The following is a 21,567-nucleotide window of genomic DNA, read 5'->3' on the forward strand; positions in this document are numbered from 1 at the left end:
AAAGTAATTTGTAGATACAGAACAGTTGTTGATACCCATGGAATTGATGCTACATTTATGGTTTGTGAAGAACTAGTGCAGGAGTGGGCGACCCGCAGCCTTCTAAGATCTTATGTGCGGCCTTTGTCACACAAAGATGAAATAAAATTATTAAATAATCCTACTACTTTTAAACTAATATTTTTTAAAATTAAATATTCAAAATGTTTTAATAATAAAAACCTTTATTTTTTTTTCACAATATAGAAACATTATTCAGATAATTAAAAAAGGAAAATACAAATTTTTTTATCTAAAAAGTAAAATATATCATGTTTAACTTTTTCTATTTATTTAAAAATCGTTTTTATGTACCACAAATGATAAAAAACGAAAGCTATTTAATAAAAGAAAAATTCTAATCCTCTGTTAAGTTTGTTAAAATAAAAAAAAAACATTTAACAGAGTTAATAATATGACGAAAACAGTTTTTTATTTTAAAATTTAAATTGTGACATCGTGATTTTTTATCTGTTGCTTTTATGTGCATATTTGTAACTGTGAATATTTTGACAACCGTATGTATTCTTGTCTTGAATTTTGTAATCCTGTAATTTCTTATGTTTGATTTCACAATTGCTTAATTTTTAGATTGCCCATCATGTCCAAAAAAGTTAAAAGGAAGTTGAATGAAGGAAACAGAACATTTAAAGAAGATTGGGAGATGCACGTGTTTTCTTATTTCTGTGAAAGACAAAATGGTTTGTTTGATGTGTAATACAGCACTAACAACATTAAAAAAATACAATGCAAATCAACATTATCTATCTCACAAGGACCATAAATATGTAAAATTAGAAGGAGAAGTTCGTAAATCTGCACTTCAAAAAATTGAAGAAAGAAAAACAGCAACAGGAAAAGGCTTTTGGTGCTTTTATTAAGCAAGAAACTTCTGCAACCGATGTTACATACAAAATAGCGCATGTACTTGGAAAAAAAGGCAAACCATTTAGTGACATCGAAATGATAAAAGAATGTATTGTTGAAGCAGTAGGATGTTTAGATCTGGAAAAAGTTGACAAATACAAACAATTACCTCTCTCAAGAAAAATTTTAACTAATAGACAACATGAATTAGCTCAGAATGTAGGAGAACAACTTCAGGTAATAATTCACTCTAAAGATGTATATTTTTCAATAGCGTTAGATGAAACCACTGATAGAAATGACTCTGCTCAAATATTATATTTTATTTGTGCTATAACTGAAGATTTTCATTGTTATGAGGAACTACTGGCTTTGGATACGCTCACTGGAAGGACTCGTGGAATTGATATTTTTAACAACTTTAAAGAAATGTGTCTTGAGAGAGGACTAAACCTTGGTAACCTGGTGAGTGTATGCATGGACGGTGCACCTTTTATGAGAGGAAAGTGAGAAGGATTCGTTTCATTGTTAAAAAAAGAAAAGCCCAATTTAGAAAAGTTAATTTCGTTCCACTATATATTACACCAACAAAACCTTTACGCTAAATCCTCCACATTGAGCAATACTTTGGACAAAATTATTGCAATTGTTAACTTTATTCGAGTAAATGCTTTAAGACATCGCCAATTTCGAAGCATGCTTATATTGGATGATGAGACATATAATGTTGATTTGCCATATTATTGTAAAGTGCGCTGGTTATCAAAAGGATAAATTTTAGTAAAAGTTTTGGCTTTGCGAGAACAAATTTAAAAATTTTACGAGGAACAACAACAAGAATGTGATTTATTAGATGAAGAATTTTGTAGAAATGCTGCATTTTTGTGTGATATTATGGAAAAGCAAAATGAATTAAATGTTTATTTGCAGGGAAAAACAAGACATATATATGACATGTGGCAAAAAATTCAGGTATTTCGAAAAAAATTAATTTTTTACAAAACTCTTTTCTCTAAATCAGAAATATCTGGGGAACATTTCCCTCATTTAAAAAATATGTTAAAGGAGCAGAAATATGTTGTATGTGACACTTTCAAAGACTACATAACCGTATTGGACATGCTAATTGAAGAATACAATGATAGATTTTCTTATTTCGAAGAACATACTTTAGAAATGAAACTGGCATATGAGCCACATTTAGTTGATATCCTGATTGGTTTTGGTTTTTTTTTTTTAGGAGCATTAGCAACTAAGGCCATATTGCTCCGGGATATGCGGTGGTCAGTCCCTGACCTTTCCGCATCCTCCGTATTTGGTGGTGACGGGCTCGAACCCCGGTCTAATCAAGAAGCGTGTGCTACGCACTGCTGCTGCTCCTTCCCACCTGGCTACGGAGGCGCCTTGATATCCTGACGGCACCCACGGAACTACAGATGGAATTAATTGAATTAGGAGAAGATAATATGATAAAGACTTTTTTTTGATACAAAAAAAGATCGTACTGAAATATGGAAAAATGAAGTTGAATACCCACGTTTACATCAACATGCTTGTCGACTGCTGTCTTGCTTTGCAACTACGTATTGTTGCGAATTAACTTTTACATACCTTACACAAATTAAAAGTCATTTAAGGACTCAGATATCTGATATTCATTTAGAAGACCAACTCAAGTTGCGTACAACTAAGATGGAGCCCAATATCCAGTTGTTATCTAATAAAAAACAAACCAAAAAATCTCATTAGTTAATTATCAAAAAAGATTTTTTGGCTGAAACCAATGCATTCTGATGAGTTTAGCTCATTAAAAATGTGCAATCGAAGTGGTTTCAGCCGAGAAATCTTTTTTGGTAAACAACTCAACCACCAAAGCATCAAATCTTCAACTCATTAGTTCACTCATATTAAATTATTTTTTACAATAGTACAGTTTTTTCTAATTATTCTTGCATAATACAGAGAGAATGTTAAATAATTGTTATAAATTTTCATTTGAATAACAATTTAGAAAATAATTTATTATCTTTATAATTATATTTTTTTAAATTTTGTATTCATATAAAATGTAAGTGGATGTATTATAATGAGAATATTGTAAATATGTATGTTTTATTGAAATTTATTTGCCTTTTCTATAGTTATATGTAATAAAATTTAACACTGATAATTAAGTATGTTTTACTTCATAAGTAGTGGTTCAAAGGATCGGTGAGGCCTTTCCACTATTTCCGAAAATGAATATGGCCTTTTATTCAAAAAAGGTTGTCCACCCCTGAACTAGTGGATATGGAAGGCACCTCACCCAGCAAGGATTTGTTCTTGGAAGAAAAAAGAAACATTTTCTTCTTTAGAACTGAGCTGAGAAAAGTTTAAAAGTATAAGAGCAGATGATAGCAAAAACACGACTGGTTTTAAGACAGGGCATTGTATAGAAAATTGTTGAGGAAGTTACACAAGTTGGCTTCACATTCATCAGAGAACATTATACTACAAAATTTTCCATTGAAGGATGCTACTGATGCTGTTATTTCAACAATGAACTTCATCTGATGCACATTTTTTGGAAAAGCATTGAAAGAGTATATGGTGATGTTCTGTATTATTCAGAAGTGAGACAGTTCAGAAGGGGTGCAGTCTCAAAAAGATTTTTTCACTTATGTTCTGAAATAGGCATTTTCCTGTTAGAAAAGGGAAACCAGTATTATAGTTATTAGATGATAAACAGATCTTGAATATTGCTTTACCAGTGCAGTCAGGGAACTGGTTGCTAGAAGTTTATCATACTCTAACAGGGAGCTAAACGATTTTGTGATAACTGAGAGGAAAGTGGAAGAGAAACTGTTGAAGTTAAACATAAGAAAGGCACCTAGGGTGAATGGAATGTATCCAATTATATTAAGGGAGGCAGGAAAGGAAGTAAGCAAACTCTTAGCCATAATTATGAGAGCATCCTTGGATTTATGGGAAGTCCCCCATGGACTGGAGATGTGTGACTGCATTCACAAAGGGAATCAAAGGGTGATATGAGTAATTATGGACTGTAAGTTTAACTTCTGTTCCAGGGAAAATAATGGAGTCACTTGTTAAAATTGTGCAGAACCATCTAGACAGGCGTGCAGTTATACTTTATTCACAGCATGGATTTGTTAAGGGGAAATCTTATCTGACCAATTTTATTGGATACTATGATGCAGTCACAAAGAAACTAGATGCAAAAAATAATTTTGTCATCACATACATAGATTTCAAGAATGCTTTTGATACTCTTGAACATAAAAGACTGCTGTAAAAACTACTGGAGCAATTAAGGGCAAGTTACTGATATGGATAAAGGGATGGTTGAGTGGGAGAAGACAGAAAGTGGTTATCAATGGATACTGCTTTTCATTGACGTTATTAATGGAGCTCCTGGGGATTCAGTGCTGGGCCCAAAGTTGTTTTCTGTATTTATTAATGATACTGATAAAGGTATATCAGGTTTAATGTCTAAGTTTGCAGATGATACAAAGTTTGGCAGGGTAGTTAATAATAGTAATCAAGGTAAGCTACTGCAACTATATCTAGAAATATTAGGCAGATGGGTTGAGAAATGGCAACTGAAGTTTAACGTTAACAAATGCAAAGTACTGCATATGGGTAGCAGTAATCCCATAGCTATGTGCCAAATGTGTGCTACTATACTAAGGGCAGTGGAAAACAAAAAAAAAGGTCTGGAGATAATTGTGCAGTCAGATATGAAGTTCTCTGAGCAGTGAAGACAGGTTATTATTATTATTATTATTATTATTAGCTATATGGTGCAAGGAAGCCTGAGGCTTATGCAGCACCAGCCAAAAAAAAAAAAAAATTCCTAAGTTACCCTAAGAGAGAGAGAGAGAGAGAGAGAAGAGAAAAGTAGAAAGGAATCACCAAGAAAGAGAAGAATGATGATATCCAGCTCAGGACCCTGGGTGTGCCAAGCCCATACTCACCAGATGTGAGCCCCCGGGGTTGTTGCTAGGACAACTCATGGGGTTTTGTTATTGATATACAGAAATTTTCCTAGCAGGGATTAGTAGGTGATTATCCCATTGTATTAGGCAATGATCAGACTACATCTTGAATACTGCATACAGATCCGGAGGCTTCATTTTAGGAAGGATGTAGAGTTCCTTGAATGGGTATAGGGAAGGGCAATGAGATTGGTGAAGGGAACAAAGGGATGCGCTTATCAAGAATGGCTTCACTTCTGCAAATTGCAGCATCTGGAGACTAGGCACCATGCGAGGTGATCTGATTGAAGTGTTCAAGTCTTTGAATGGTTGGGCAAGCTCAGTACAGATGGGGTTCTTCCTCTTGCTCAGACTATACACATGAAAGGACATAAATTCAAATTAAGGAAGGAAGGTTGCAGAACAGATGTGTGGAAATTTGCTTTTAGCCAGCAGGCAGTTGATTGCTGGAAAAAACTTCCATCTGTTATTGCGGAAGTGCATAGCTTTAAAAAATGCAAGGAAGAACTAGAAAAACTACTGGATGGAATGGATAGGTGAAGTGGGAAGTTGTTTTTTTTTTTGACTGATGGTATATAAGCTTGCTTTCTTACATCATTTTCCACTATTAATACTAATACATAACAAGCTACCTTAATGGGCTTAATGGGAAACTTCAAGGAAAAGATAATTTGCTGTTTGATATATTTTCTGATCCTAAAGCCTTTGAAGTGAAATTGAAATTGCTGCACAAATATATTAACATACAAAACCTGCACTTCTTTCCTTCTTAAAAAAATTGCCATGGAATCATTTTTCAAAAGTGACTGAATGGCTGATTCTAAGAAACAAGTTTGTTACTGGGCTCACATCTTCCCAGGGTCCTGAGTTGGATATCATCATTTTTCTCTTTCTTGATGACCCTACTACTTCTGATTCTCTCTCTCAGCGTAATGCGGGAATTTTTTTTTGGCTGATGCAGCATAAGTCTCAGGCTTCCTTGCACCATATGGCTGCTAATAATAATAATAATAATAATAATACTGTCATTCAGCAGCTCTAAAATGAATTCTCCCCATGCCTGCTGATTTTTACACTAGATCAAATGAAATTTATATGTTCTAAAACTATTTTACCGATGAAGTCAATGATGCAAAGAGATAGCAGAATTATAAAATAATGACTCTCTAAAAGATGCATTTGCAGAAGGAAATCTACTATAATTTTATGGCAGGCTGCCTATTTCAAAGTTCCCCACCAAAGCGTCTCAAAAATAAATGATTACAACATTTAACAGTACTTACATCTGTGGGCAGACATTTCTGATTATACACTATTGAAAAAAATAAATATTGTTTCTGGCTTACTAATGAGCACTTGTATGCCATGTTACACATTTCATGTTTCAATTTCAAACAAACTGCTGGGAATATCCCACTTAAGAAATTCCATTAGGCTGATTTTAAAATATATCATCTTACACATATTAGTAACACACAGTTGATCTACATACCAATTTTTCAGAAATTATCAGTAACACATAAAATGAAAGGATAACAAAAAACTGGAATAAGTAACAAAATAAACTGAATTATTTCAAATTAAAGCAATAACACAGTTTGAGACATTCATACTTATCTTTTTTCATTTACCACCTTATCATGGTGAGAGGGGTGAATACACCAATAATCCTGACAGTTATTAAGCTCCTGGGATACCCTAGTCAGACAAGTCAAAGGATAGAAGCAAGGTGAAGTGTAGTCCATTACTGAAGAGAAGAGCTAGCAACCTTCTCTTTAGATTTAAAATTAAAATGTTCAAAGAAAATTAAAGGATAAAACTACCTAACAATAGGGAATCAATTAAAAATGGATCATGGAAACTGTATAAGAAGAAAGCAATAATAACTGTAGAAGCATGAATGTAAGGTCTCTTAATGGAAAGAAGAATAAATAGAGGAAGAATAAGAAAACAGAAAAAATTAAATTTTATACATCAATAGAATCTATTTCACATTCAATACCATACATTCAGTCATTTATAATATTAACATTCAGTCTACATTTTGAACTATAAAGAACATAAAAACAGAATGCTGTTTTTTTCTGTATTTTGTTAGACATATTGAATCAAGATCCATATTTTTATACAAAACTGACAAAGAAGCAATGTCTGAAATCTTTTATGGAGAGGTAACAACCTAAGAACAGATCATGGAAAAGAAACTTATTGCTTGTTGATAAAAATCTTATTCATGAATAGAGAAAGAAAAAGAGTAAGAAATCATCTTTATGATTGCTTATGAAAATTATTTTTTAAATTTTACACTTATTTTCAGAAATCAAAATTTATCCTTTAATATTTATTGCCATAGATTTATTATATTCACATGTGTTAACAAGCAGTTTAAACAAAAAAATACATCAACTTGACAAAGCATGGAATTTCCTAAGCTGTTAAAATGTAAGCTATTTTAAACTAAAGCAAAAGAGTAAGAAATCATCTTTATGACTACTTATGAAAATTATCTTTTAAAATTTACATTTATTTTCAGAAATCAACATTTATTCTTTAATATTTATTGCCATAGATTTATTATATTCACATGTGTTAACAAGCAGTTTAAACAAAAAAAGTACATCCACCTGACAAAGCATGGAATTTCATAAGCTGTTAAAATGTAAGCTATTTTAAACTAAAGCTTTCCTACAGGTCACAAAGGAGGTTAGGCAGGCGAAGGCAGATTACGAGAAATCCTTGGCAAAAGATGCTAAGAAAAACAGCAAGGATTTCTTTACTTATATAAATTCTAAAAGGAAGGGGGATGAATCTGATTGGTCTACTTGACATCGATGGTTCGACTGTTGATGATCCTGCTCAGATAGCAAACAAACTGAATGAGTATTTTGCATCTACATTCACTCATGAGGAATTATTAAGGTTTGAAAATGGCAGAAGGTTATCAAATTGTAGCAGGATACTTAATGATTTTGTAATAACTGAGAGCAAAGTGGAGGAGAAATTGTTGAAGTTAAACATAAGAAAAGCGCCTGGGGTGGATGGGATCTATCCAGTTATTGTTATTTGGTTTTTTTTTAGGAGCATTAGCAGCTAAGGCCATATTGCTCTGGGAAATGCGGTGGTCATTCCCTGACCTTTCCGCATCCTCCGTATTTGGTGGTGACGGGCTCAAACCCTGGTCTAATCAAGAAGCGTGTGCTACGCACGGCTGCTCCTTCCCACCTGGCTACAGAGGCACCATCCAGTTATATTAAAGAAGGCAGCAAAGCAACTAAGCAAACCCTTAGCCATAATTATGAGAGCATCCTTGGACTCAGGGGAGGTTCCTACGGACTGGAGATGTGCAAATGTATCCCCAATTCACAAAGGGGGATTGAAGGGTGACACGAGTAATTACAGACCAGTTAGTTTAACTTCTGTTCCGGGTAAAATAATGGAGTCACTGGTTAAAGATGCATTGCAGGATCATCTAGACAAGACTGCAGCAATAATTCAGACACAGCATGGGTTTGTTAAGGGAAAGTCTTGTCTGGCAAATTTGATAGGATATTATGATGTGGTTACAAAGGAACTGGATGCAAAAAATAATTTTGATATTATATATTTGGATTTCAGGAAAGCTTTTGACACTGTTGCGCATGGAAGACTATTGTACAAATTGGAGCAGAATGATATTAAGGGTAAGTTGCTACAATGGATAAAAGGATGGTTAAGTGGGAGAAGACAGAGGGTGGTATTCAATGGGTGCTGCTCTTCGTGGACTAATGTTATTAGTGGAGTCCCACAGGGTTCGGTGTTGGATCCACTGTTGTTTTGTATATTTATCAATGATATTGATGAAGGTATATCTGGCTTAGTGTCGAAGTTTGCAGATGATACAAAGGTTGGCAGGGTTGTTAATGACAGTAATGGCAGTGTGCTACTGCAACAGGATCTAGATAATTTGGGCAGATAGGCTAAGAAGTGGCAACTGAAGTTTAACCTTGACAAATGCAAAGTACTGCATATGGGTAGAAGTAACCCCAGAGAAACGTACCAACTGTGTGGTACTATACTTAAGGTGGTAGAAAATGAAAAAGACCTGGGAGTAATTGTGCAGGCAGATATGAAGTTTTCTGAGCAATGCAGACAGGCTGCCAGGGCAGGACATGGGTTTTGTCAATGATATATAGGTATTTTGCTAGCTGGGAAAAGGAGGTGATTATCCCTCTGTATAAGGCAATGGTCAGGCCATGCCTTGAGTACTGCGTACAGGTCTGGAGGCCTCATTTTAGGAAGAATGTAGATTTACTTGAGCGTGTACAGAGAAGGGTAACAAGATTGGTGAGGGGAATGAAGGGATCCTCTTACCAAAAGAGGCTTAAGTTCTGCAAATTGCAGTGGCTGGAGATAGGCACCTGCGCGGTGATCTGATTGAGGTGTATAAGGCCTTGAATGGGTTGAGCATGCTGAATTCTGATGGGATCCTTCCACTTGTTCAGATTACGAACCTAAGGGGGCATAAATTCAAATTAAGAAAAGACAGATGTAGAATAGATGTGCGGAAATTTGCCTTTAGCCAGTGGGTGGTTAATTGCTGGAATAAACTTTCATCTGTCGTTGTGGAAGTTGATAGGTTGAATAAATTTAAGGAGGAACTGGACAGGCATTTGGAGGGAATGGTGTGATTTTTTTTTTTTTTTTTTTTGGCTGATGCTGCATAAGCTCATACACATGCTTTCTTGCATCACATGCCACTACTACTACTACTACTACATCCATATGTTTACAAATTTTTCTTTACTAATCAAAATTGGCAACAATTTTTAACACTTGAGCATAATATTCAACAAATATTATTGCAACAGTCAAAAGTATAACACAAGGACAAGATTTTATTAAAAATTATTAACCTTCCATGAATTACTGATATATCTCTAGCAAGGGAATCTTTGTCATATGGAATAATTATTACTTTTGTCAGGGAAGGAAGCTCTGGAAGGAAACAAAATAAAAGTATGAAAAGAAAAGAAATATTAGATGGTATGCAAAACAACATTATTGTAATCATATGCTAATAGTTTGTGAGTAAACATTTAAAATGTTAGGCTTAACCATTCAGTGTAACCTTACACTTTTCAAGAAATAAATTAGAAGCCACATTTTTTCACTGCATGAAATGTATCCCACATTGCAATAACTGTTATACTAATGTACTAGTGAAAGATGGTATTTATGCTGAGAACTATTCATAAAAAATGAAGTTTACAAATGAATTATGTAGGAAGAAAGTGAGGAGATTTGTTTATATACAATGATAATTTTGAGCTAAGAAGTTTACTGATTCACGTGCAGGATTAGTGGAAGATTATGGGATATGAGAAATGACTCATATTCAGAAATTTCAGAAATGAATAATTTATTTAATATTAATAAATTATAAATATAAAATTAAAAATGGACAATCAACAGATAAATATTTGTTTAAAATTTATCACTCTTCCATTTGATATGAAGTTAAAGGCATATTTATGAAACTGCAAGTATTGTAAGTAGGATACAAACATGACTTTGCATTAATGGCATAAATCGATTTATTAATTTATAATTTTAGTTAAATTTACAGAAATAATAATAATTCTTATAAGAGCAGCTTCTTTAGGAGCCAAAATAATTATATTACACTTACAGGACTCCCAAATGTTTCTAAATAAAAATTGCAGAAAAAACTTAATTTCTGAATTTAACTCAACAGTGCAGCAAAAATAGTACCACTACAAATAGGTAAAAATACACTTCAAGTACATTGCAAAAAGGTGTAGAAAACATTTTTTGCAATTTCTAAAAAGGTTTTGGGTTATTTGAATTCTGCTTGGAGGATGGGTTGCAACAATTACTATATGTAATTGTTATTTTTAATAAAAATGTAAATATTTAAAAAATGTGGTGTTTTTTTACACATTTTATTTTCAAAAAATCAAAAAAAATATTAATTGTTCTGAAAATTAAAAAAATACAATACATTTCAGACAAAATATAAGCATGAGTCTATTATTTTCAGTTGAAAAGACTGTTAAGCATGCAAAATTTCAAAAGGCAAAAAATAAATACAGTGGGGCCTCAACTTACAATGACATCAACATACAATATTCTCAGGAACCGATATACCTTCCATATGATCGTTTATTTTAAGGACTAATGATATTTGCAGGTACTGATGGCTTTCTGATATAGCTGGAATGATACATGGGTGAAAATTTTCAGATGCATGCCACATGGAACATCACTCACATGATTGTTCTCAACCAATTAGCGTCTTTTTTATTGTTCAACAACGTTACTGTTCAATGCATGGCATGCAGAACATCACTCATATGATTGTTTCAGATCTATGATGATCTGAAACTTAAAGCTCCATCAACCAGTGGCAGTGCTCTGTGCTTTGAAGACTTTAAAGCCAGCAGAGTCTGATTCGAGCATTTCAAAAAAAGGGCAAATATCAAAAGTGTTGAAAGGCATCCAGTGCTGATAAAAAAGCAGCTGAGACCTTTAAAATTGAATTCCAAGAGTTTGTTGATCAGGAGGGTTATCTTCCCCAACAGGTTTTTTTACATTGATGAAACTGGCCTCTTCTGGAAGTGAATGCCCAGGAGAACATACATCGCTAAGGATGAGGCTAGTTTACCTGGGCATAAGCCTATGAAAGATAGGATCACTCTCCTTTTGGGTGCCAATGCCTCTTGAGATTTTAAGCTGAAGCCTTTGCTTGTGTATCACTCTAACACCCCCAGAGTATTTAAACAACAAAAGATCAACAAAGGCATGCTGGGAGTGTTTTGGCACAGTAACAAGAAGGCCTGGGTTACAGGATATATCTTCAATGATTGGGAGCTTGAAGTTTTCTGTCCTTCAGTGAAGAGTTATCTTGAGAAAAATAAACTTCCTGTGAAGGCACTGCTCCTGCTGGATAATGTGCCAGACCATGATCCCAACCTTGTTCAACCTCTTGAGACACAATTTGACTTTGTTCAAGTCAAATTTTTGCCACCCAGCACCACTCCTCTTCTTCAACCAATGGACCAGCAAGTGATTGAAAACTTCAAGAAAATTTATACCATGAAAATGTTCACAAGTTGCTTTGCAGCGACTTCTGGTGAAAATGCTGTCACCCTCAAAGATTTTTGGAGGTCAAAGTTCAACATGCTGGATTGTGTGAGGTTGATTGTTGTTGTTGTTATTTGGTTTTTAGGAGCATTAGCAACTAAGGCCATATTGCTCCGAGGATGTGCGGCGGTCATTCCCTGACGTTTCCGCATCCTCCGTATTTGGTGGTCACGGGCTCTAACCCCGGTCTAATCACGAAGTCTGTGCTATGCACTGCCGCTCCTGCCCACCTGGCTACAGAGGTGCCGAGGCTGATTGTAAGTTCTTGGAATGATGTTTCCACCAGGTGCTTAAATTCAGCCTTGAAAAACATCTGACCTTTAGTTATCCATAATGTTGACAAATTTGAAGATCATGGTGCTTTGACAAATGATATTGTTGCTCTTGGTAAATCAATGAGTCTGCAGGTTGGCAAAGAGGATGTGGAGGACCTTATTGATGCTCATGGGTGTGAGCTAACAACAGAGGAGCTACAAGATTTCGAGAAAATTATAAAGAATAACACAGGAGAGGAAGAGGAAGAAAAAGACACCCAAAAAGTGTCAGCTGAAGAGTTGAAGATTGTCATTTCTTGTTGGGAGCATTTAAGAAAAGTGGTAAAAAAAAACACTCCAACGTTGAAAACACTGAATTCATGATGTGCACAAAATGGAAGACAAAGTCATTTCTTACTTCAGGAAGCTCGTAAAAAAGTGTAAAAAAACAGTCCACTTTGGACAGTTTCTTTGCCAGTAGCAACAAAAGACTGAAAAGACCCCTTAACGCTTGATATAGTCCCACCACCACTATGTCACCATTGATTTCATCAGCTCTGCACTTCAAGTCTAAGGAAAATGCTAATTTATTGTTTTTTTTTTTTTTTTTTTTAAGATGTTTTATGACTATTTATTAAATAATCTTTATAAAACACTCAATTTAATGTAAAAACTAAACAATACTCAAAGCTGCTATACTCGTATAATTCTGCACTTGTCTCATCCATGTGAAGGCACAATAAAACATGTCTAACAAAGCATTCAATATGAGCTATTAAATTGTAAATGTTCTAGAATTCAACCAATCTCTATTGCTCTGATATTGTCACATGCCTGGCCTCCTGCATGCAAAGAACATACCATCAAATGTAAGTCACCACACTTGGTTTTCTGGCTAGCTACAACCAGCTGCACCACCACCACCAACAACATGAGATGAAGAATTACATTATTGCATACACCATGTTAGTGTTGTACTTATCTGTAGGAGTAAATAATATTGATTTATTGAAGATTATAGTAAAGTACTAAGTAATTAAAATAATTTTTATACCAACTTCATTTGATTTAAGAAAAAATAATGATTGGCCAACCTATAACCTGGCATGAGCCACTACTGCTGAATTAAAATTAAACATGATCCTGTGAGATACAAGTACATTTAATAGTATGTTTACAAACTATAATATTAGTGCCAGAATAAAGTTACTGTCATTGAAGGTGGTCATTAAATAAAGTTTTCACAGCCATGTGTTTATGAATCATGTCTTGTTGAAATACTATTTTCATAATACCTTTAGCAATCGCTTCAATTCTTGGAAGGTAATCCTGCTTTTTTCCATCGTAAAAATTAGAGTCAACTGTAAAGAGGATTTTTGGTTGAGTCTGTTGTAATCTTTCTATTACTCCCTAAATGGAAAATTCATATTTTTTGTAATCACAATAATTTCTTTAAAGTTGTATAATGACAAATTTTTTTACCTAAATTAGATTCAATCAATAAAATGTTTTAATGTTTTATGATGCAGCAATATAAAATTTAAATAATACATTTCAAGCTATTTATTTCAGTGAAATATGATTTTAATTAGATGTCATTTATTTGATTTTCATTAATACTGAGAAACACCAAATAATAAAGGAACATGAAACCTAGAAAATCTCGGGATGAATAAAAATATAAAATATAAAAAGTAAAATAATATTTCAGTATACTGCTATTTTTGGGTTTATATGTGCATTAGTTACTGTGGCCATATTGCATCTTTTAAATGGTTTTACATGATATACATTTACTGAAGGGTCAAAGGTTATCTAACCAGGAGGAGTAAACCACCCAACATCTCTAAGCTAAGCTTATGGTGAATTGACTTGGGCTTGCACCCAATGTTCACTCCTTACCTTCTTGTTGTGTAAGCCACTTGCATGTACACCAATGCTAGAAGTATAGTTAATAAATTTGATGAGCTTGAAGTGTACAGAAAGGACAGACAGGACAGGAAGGGAGGAGAGGTTATGCTGTTAGTTAAGAAACACCAAATCTAAGGAAGTGCATCCAATTGATGTTGGTGGACAGCGCAATGTTGAGTCTGTTTGGTGTAACATATAAGCACTGGGAAAGGAAAAATGAGAGTAGATGTGTGTTATATGCCTAATGAATCTGATGAGTATAATGAGCAATTGTGCAGAGAAATAGAGTGGGCCAGTAAATCAGAATGTCTTATAATGGGGGATTTTAATTTTACAGATATTGATCAGAACTTGTGGGTTGATCACTGCTTTCATAAAGGTAACTACAGGGGTCTTAGAGAGTTTTTAAATTCTGTACAGTGGGATCAACTGAAGATGTTACCAACGTTGAATTCTAAATGGGAAGCCTTCAGGGACTTAATTTTGGAGGCTACTAGGTTTTTCATTCTGACTAACTGTTCAAGGTTCAGGCCTAAATGGATGTCGAATGAATTAATGAGGCTCGTGGCAGAGAAGAAAAATGTATGAGATGCATATAAATTATCAGGTGACACAGAAGCCTACGGCAGATATAAGCTTGTCTGTAATCAAGTTACAAAGAAGGTTAGGCAGGCGAAGGCAGATTATGAAAAATGTTTGGCAAAGGATGCAAAGAAAAACAGCAAAGAATTCTTTACTTATGTAGACTCTAGAAGGAAAGGGATGAATCAGATTGGTCCACTTAACATAGATAGTTCAACTATTGATGATCCTGTTCAAGTAGCTGATAAACTTAATGAGTATTTTTCATCTACATTCTACATTGAATAACTCTTCATAACACATGAAGAGTTATTCAATGAGGGGAATGCCAGAAGTTTATCAAACTCTAACAGGGAGCTAAGTGATTTTGTAATAACTGAGAGCAAAGTGGAGGAGAAATTGTTGAAGTTAAACATAAGGAAGGCACCTGGGGTGAATGGGATCTATCCAGTTATATTAAAGGAGGCAGCAAAGGAAGTAAGTAAACCCTTAGCCATAATTATGAGAGCTTCCTTGGACTCAGGGGAGGTCCCCATAGACTACCCTAAATAATGGAGTCACTGGTTAAAGAAGCATTGCAGGATCATCTAAACAAGACTGCAGTAATAGTTAAGACACAGCATGGGTTTGTTAAAGGGAGGTCTTGTCTGACCAATTTGATTTGATACTATGATGTGGTAACAAAGGAACTGAATTCCAAAAATAATTTTGATATCATATACTTGGATTTCAGGAAAGCTTTTGATTTGATACTGTTGCACATGGTGTACACGCAAGTATACATGCACCTGTTCCTATTCTTTGCTACCCTAACACAGCCCATGTATGTATGTTCTTGTTCTGCAATGACTCCTAGAAGTCTCTGAAATTCCCTGCATCTTGTTTTCCAGGCTGCTGCTCATTCCAATAGAGGAAGTGTAAGAATAATCACTTTCACCTCTTGCAGTGGCTACTGTTAATCTATTAGTCCATGTTTCCCCCAATCTAGCAGTTTCCGGTCCACCTAACACTGCCTCAATATCATCAGCAAATATTCTTACACCCTTTCTATTTAAGTGTATCCCATCCCTGTAGAGGCAGTCTCTCCTATTAACAAGCAATGACCAGGCTGAGAAAACCTCTACCCCTTGAGCCTTGCACAATCTCTCCAGGGCTGAATTGATCAACAAGGTTCTCATCATATACTCCCTCCTATCGTGTCTGGGCAGAATTGCAGACACTTTCAAATTCAACTCTAACTCAAGGCTTTTTTTCAACATTGACCTGTACTTGTTAAGTAATTCTGCTGGTCTCCTTCTCTTAATATCATTAATGCCAACATGTACAATATCACCTTTTGTGCCCTTAAAAGATGACATAAGCACTGGGAAAACAGAAATAAGAGTAGGAGTGTGTTATAGGCCTAATGACTTCAATGAGTATAACAAACACCTATACAAAGAAATAGAGTGGGCCAGTAAACGTCTTATATAATGGGGGATTTTAACTGGAACTTGTATAGGTTGGTCACTCAATCACTAGCAAGACCTTTATGTATTTATTGGTTGACTGTTTTTTGCAGCAGCAGTATGTTAGGGAGGCAACAAAAGTAAGCAATACTCTTGATCTTCTTATCAGCAGTAATTCTTAATGTATTAAGAATTTGTAGGTAAAAGACCCACTGGGGGCAGTGATAACAGTGTGCTGGTGTGGGATTTACTTAACGACATAACTACTATCAAGGGTAAAGGGAAGATCTTTTGGTTTCATGAGTGACTACAGTGATCTCAAACAGTTTTTAAATTTTGCACAGTGAGACCATCTGACGATGTCACCAGCAGCAAATTCTAAATGGGCAGCATTTAGGGAAGTAACTGTAGAAGTTATTAGGTTTTTTGTACCAACTCTGAAATCCCATTCCAGGTGTAGTCCTAAAAAGATGTCAGATGAACTAATGAGACTTGTGGCAGAGAATAAAAATGCACAGAATGCATATAAATTAGCAGGTGATACAGAAGTCAATGGCAAATATGAAGTAGTCTGTAAAAAAAGTCACAAAGTTAGGCAAGCTATGATAGATTAGGAGAAATCTCTGAAAAAGAATGTCAAGAAAAGAAGGAAAGAATTTTTTAATTATATTCAGAGTAGAAGGAAGGGATTGAATCACATTGGTTTACTTGATGTTGATGGTTTAACAGTTGATGATTCTGTTCAGGTTGCTAACAAACTGATTAGGTATTTTGCATCTACATTCATGCATGAGGAGTTCTTTATGGAGGGAAATGAGAGAAGTTCATCAAAATCTAACAGAGAGATAAATGATTTTGTGATAATTGAGAAGTAAATGGAAGAGAAATGGTTGAAGCTTAATATAAAAAATGTGCCTTTGGTGGATGGGATGTATCCAATTATATTAAGGGAGGCAGCAAAGGAGTTAAGCAAACCCTGAGCCATAATTTTGAGAGCATCTTTGGATTCAGAGGAGGGCCCTATGGACCGGAGATGTGCAAATGTATCTCCAATTCACAAATAGGGATCAAAAGGTGACGAGTAATTACAGATCTGTTAGCTAAACCTTTGTTCCAGGGAAAACAATGGAGTTTCTGGTTAAAGAAGTAATACATGGACCATCTGGACCAATCTGATTGGATGCTATGATGCAGAAAATAAGTTTGATATCATACGCTTCAATTTCAAGAAAGCTTTTGACACTGTTATACATAAAAGACTGCTGTACAAATTGGAACAATGTGGTATTAAGGGCAAGTTACTGCTATGGATAAAGGGATGGTTGAGTGGGAGAATATGAGAGTAGTTACTAATGGACACTGCTCTTCATGGGCTAATTTTATTATTGGAGTCTCCAAGGGTTAAGTGCTGGACCCATTATTTTTTTTTATATATTTATTAATGATATTGATGAAGGCATATCAGGCTTAATGTCTAAGATTTTTGCAAATAATACAAAGGTTTACACTAATGACAGTAGTCAGAGTGGTTAATGACAGATAGCATCCTGCTCAGATAGCAAACAAACTGAATGAGTATTTTGCATCTACATTCACACGTGAGGAATTATTACAGTTTGAAAATGGAAGAAGGTTATCAAATTGTAGCAGTGTGCTTAATGATTTTGTAATAACTGAGAGCAAAGTGGAGGAGAAATTGTTGAAGTTAAACATAAGAAAGGCACCTGGGGTGGATGGGATCTATCCAGTTATATTAAAGGAGGCGGCAAAGCAACTAAGCAAACCCTTAGCCATAATTATGAGAGCGTCCTTGGACTCAGGAGAGGTTCCCACTGACTGGAGATGTGCAAATGTATCCCCAATTCACAAAGGTGGATCGAAGGGTGACACGAGTAATTACAGACCAGTTAGTTTAACTTCTGTTCCGGGTAAAATAATGGAGTCACTGGTTAAAGATACATTGCAGGATCATCTAGACAAGACTGCAGCAATAATTCAGACACAGCATGGGTTTGTTAAGGGAAAGTCTTGTCTGACAAATTTGATTGGTTATTATGATGTGGTCACAAAGGAACTGGATGCAAAAAATAATTTTGATATCATATACTTGGATTTCAGGAAAGCTTTTGACACTGTTGCGCATGGAAGACTATTGTACAAATTGGAGCAGAATGGTATTAAGGGTAAGTTGCTACAATGGATAAAAGGATGGTTAAGTGGGAGAAGACAGAGGGTGGTAATCAATGGGTGCTGCTCTTCGTGGACTAATGTTATTAGTGGAGTCCCACAGGGTTCGGTGTTGGGTCCACTGTTGTTTTGTATATTTATCAATGATATTGATGAAGGTATATCAGGCTTAATGTCGAAGTTTGCAGATGACACAAAGGTTGGCAGGGTTGTTAATGACAGTCATGGCAGTGTGCTACTGCAACAGGATGCTAATGCAAAGTACTGCATATGGGTAGAAGTAACCCCAGAGAAACGTACCAACTGTGTGGTACAACACTTAAGGTGGTAGAAAATGAAAAAGACCTGGGAGTAATTGTGCAGTCAGATATGAAGTTTTCTGAGCAATGCAGACAGGCTGCTAGGGCAGGTCATGGGGTTTTGTCAATGATATATAGGAATTTTGCTAGCAGGGAAAAGGAGGTGATTGTCCCTCTGTATAAGGCAATGGTCAGGCCACGCCTTGAGTACTGCGTACAGGTCTGGAGGCCTCATTTTAGGAAGGATGTAGATTTGCTTGAGCGTGTACAGAGAAGAGCAACACGATTGTTGAGGGGAATGAAGGGATCCTCTTACCAAGAGAGGCTTAAGTTCTGCAAATTGCAGTGGCTGGAGACTAGGCACCTGCGCGGTGATCTGATTGAGGTCTATAAGGCCTTGAATGGGTTGAGCACGCTGAATTCTGATGGGATCCTTCCACTTGTTCAGATTACGAACCTACGGGGACATAAATTCAAATTAAGAAAGGACAGATGTAGAATAGATGTGCGGAAATTTGCCTTTAGCCAGTGGGTGGTTAATTGCTGGAGCAAACTTCCATCTGTCGTTGTGGAAGTTGATAGGTTAAATAAATTTAAGGAGGAACTGGACAGGCATTTGGAAGGAATGGTGTGATTTTTTTTTTTTTTTTTTTTTTGGCTGATGCTGCATAAGCTCCTACACTTGCTTTCTTGCATCACGTGCCACTACTACTACTACTACTACTACAGTAATTAGGGTAAGCTTCTGCAACAAGATCTAAAAAAATTAGGCATATGAATTGAGAAATGGCAGTTCAAGTTTAACATTGACAAATATATGGGTAGCAGTAATCCCAGATAAATGTGCCAACTGTACGGTACTACACTCAGGGATAGGAAAATGAAAAAGAGCGGGGTTTTATTAATGATATATGGGAACTTTGTTAGCAGGCATAAGGAGGTGATAATCCCATTGTACAAGGCAATGGTTAGGTGCATCTTGAGTACTATATATATAGGTCTGGAGGCTTCATTTTAGGAAGGAGATAGATCTGCTAGAATGGGTGCAGTGAGAGGCAACAAGATTGATGAAAGGAATAAAAGGGTGGTCTTACCAAGAAAGACATCAATTCTGCAAATTGCAGTGAATGGAGACTAAACACCTACATGGTGATTTGATGGAGGTGTTTAAGACTTTCAATGGATTCAGCAAGCTCAATGCTGATGGAATTCTTCCTCTTGCTCAGACTACACACATGATGGTGTGTGCATAAATTTAAATTGAGGAAGGATGATTGTGGGATAGATGTGAAGAGGTTTGCCTTCAGCCAGTGGGTGGCTGATGGTAAGAACAAACTTCCATCTGTTGTTGTAGACGTGGTAGCTTGAATAAATTCAAGGAAGAACTATAAAAATTATTTTAGAGAATGTGGTGATGTGGAAGGGCTTTTTTTTTTCTTGGCTAATGCTTGCTTTATTGCATCATATGCCACTATTACTACTACTATTAATATATTAGAATAAAATTAGGGATGGAAAACATTTCACTTAGCGTGGGAAATCATGTCAATGGTTTAGCTTTAATTCTCATATGGTCTGAAGACCACATAATTTCTTGTTTACTCTAACCTTGCTTACCCAAACTCAGTTCACATGATTGTTGATTATGGGGTTATTTTAAGGAGAAAGTGTATTAGGACAACACTGAAACGTTCACAGATATAAAGAACAGCATAACAAGGCATTGTTGGCAACATTCCAAATGAAATGTTAAGAGTGACAATTGAAAAAGTGCTTCCATGATTCCAACAGGTATGTATGTAACATACATGTATGTAATACACATTCTTTGTATGTGTATTATAACAATTCAGTCTGGCTATAAAATGTTTAAAGCATAGGCATTTGGAGCTTTCAGTCAAAATTCCAAAAAATTACATCTACTACTAAACTTAATGCAATTGTAAATTTTCAATTTTTTGGTTGATGCTGCATAAGCTTGCTTCCTTGCATCATTTTCCAATATTAACATCAATACTAATATGATATTAAGGATAAACTTAAGAAAATAAAAAAACAGAAATGACAAATGTGCACTCAGGATTGAAGGAAGCATTACAAATGGTTAGGCTGAACTCAGAGTGAGGTAGGGATGGATCTTATTACCACTTACTTTTATAATTTCATGGACGAAAGTTAGTGACAAAATTTAGTATGGCAGATGTAAAAATTGCTACTGTATGCTGTTGACATGTCACGAAATAAGAGCTTTCAAGGTTTTCAAATCCCTGAATAAAATATATCAAGTTTGTAGAGAATTTGACATGCAAATTAGTTAACACAACAAAAAGTTATGAAAACTGGGAAAGACAAGGAAAATTTTGTGTAAATTAATAATAAAAAATCAAAATAAGTTATTAATTTTGTATATCTAGCAATATCTAGGGGTCTAGATATAAAGATGCAAAATTAGACATGGAAATATACAGAATAAGTAAATAAATTAATTTGGAGTACAAGAAAAATTAGCCAAAGGAAAAATTAGATATTAATAACACAGCTCTTAAAGTTTTTAACACAGCTCTGAAGTCCATAGGTTAAGATTAACCCATGGAGTTCTCAGTTGGAAGAGAAATAAAGGAACTGATCAAAAATCAGAATATTCAGAAATGAGGATTTTATGGAAAATATAATAAAATCATGCCATGATAAACATTTATATATGAGAGTGAGAGAAGCTTACACTGATATTTAGACTGGACAATAGTCAAGCATTGCAGAAAGGAATGATGACAAAAAAAAGTTCTATAATGTGCCACCACGTGAAAAATATACTGTGTAAGAGTGAACAGCTGTGTAACAG

At 35.1% G+C, this 21,567-nt stretch overlaps 1 protein-coding gene across 1 annotated transcript in view; it reads right to left on the minus strand.

Annotated features, from left to right (window-relative positions):
* LOC150090189 (acetoacetyl-CoA synthetase-like) overlaps nt 1–21,567 on the minus strand; it is a 132,076-nt gene that overhangs the window by 46,379 nt on the left and 64,130 nt on the right. The window contains exons 7-8 of the mRNA XM_090369006.1: nt 13,594–13,708; nt 9,794–9,875 (exon numbers count right to left, since the gene is read on the minus strand). Of these exons, the coding sequence (XP_090225132.1) occupies nt 9,794–9,875; nt 13,594–13,708 (197 nt within the window). The remainder of the gene's footprint in view (nt 1–9,793; nt 9,876–13,593; nt 13,709–21,567) is intronic.

The sequence above is a fragment of the Mastigoproctus giganteus genome, chromosome 2, assembly GCF_048544385.1.
Source record: "Mastigoproctus giganteus isolate SK-2022 chromosome 2, ASM4854438v1, whole genome shotgun sequence".
Lineage (NCBI taxonomy): Eukaryota > Metazoa > Arthropoda > Arachnida > Uropygi > Thelyphonidae > Mastigoproctus > Mastigoproctus giganteus.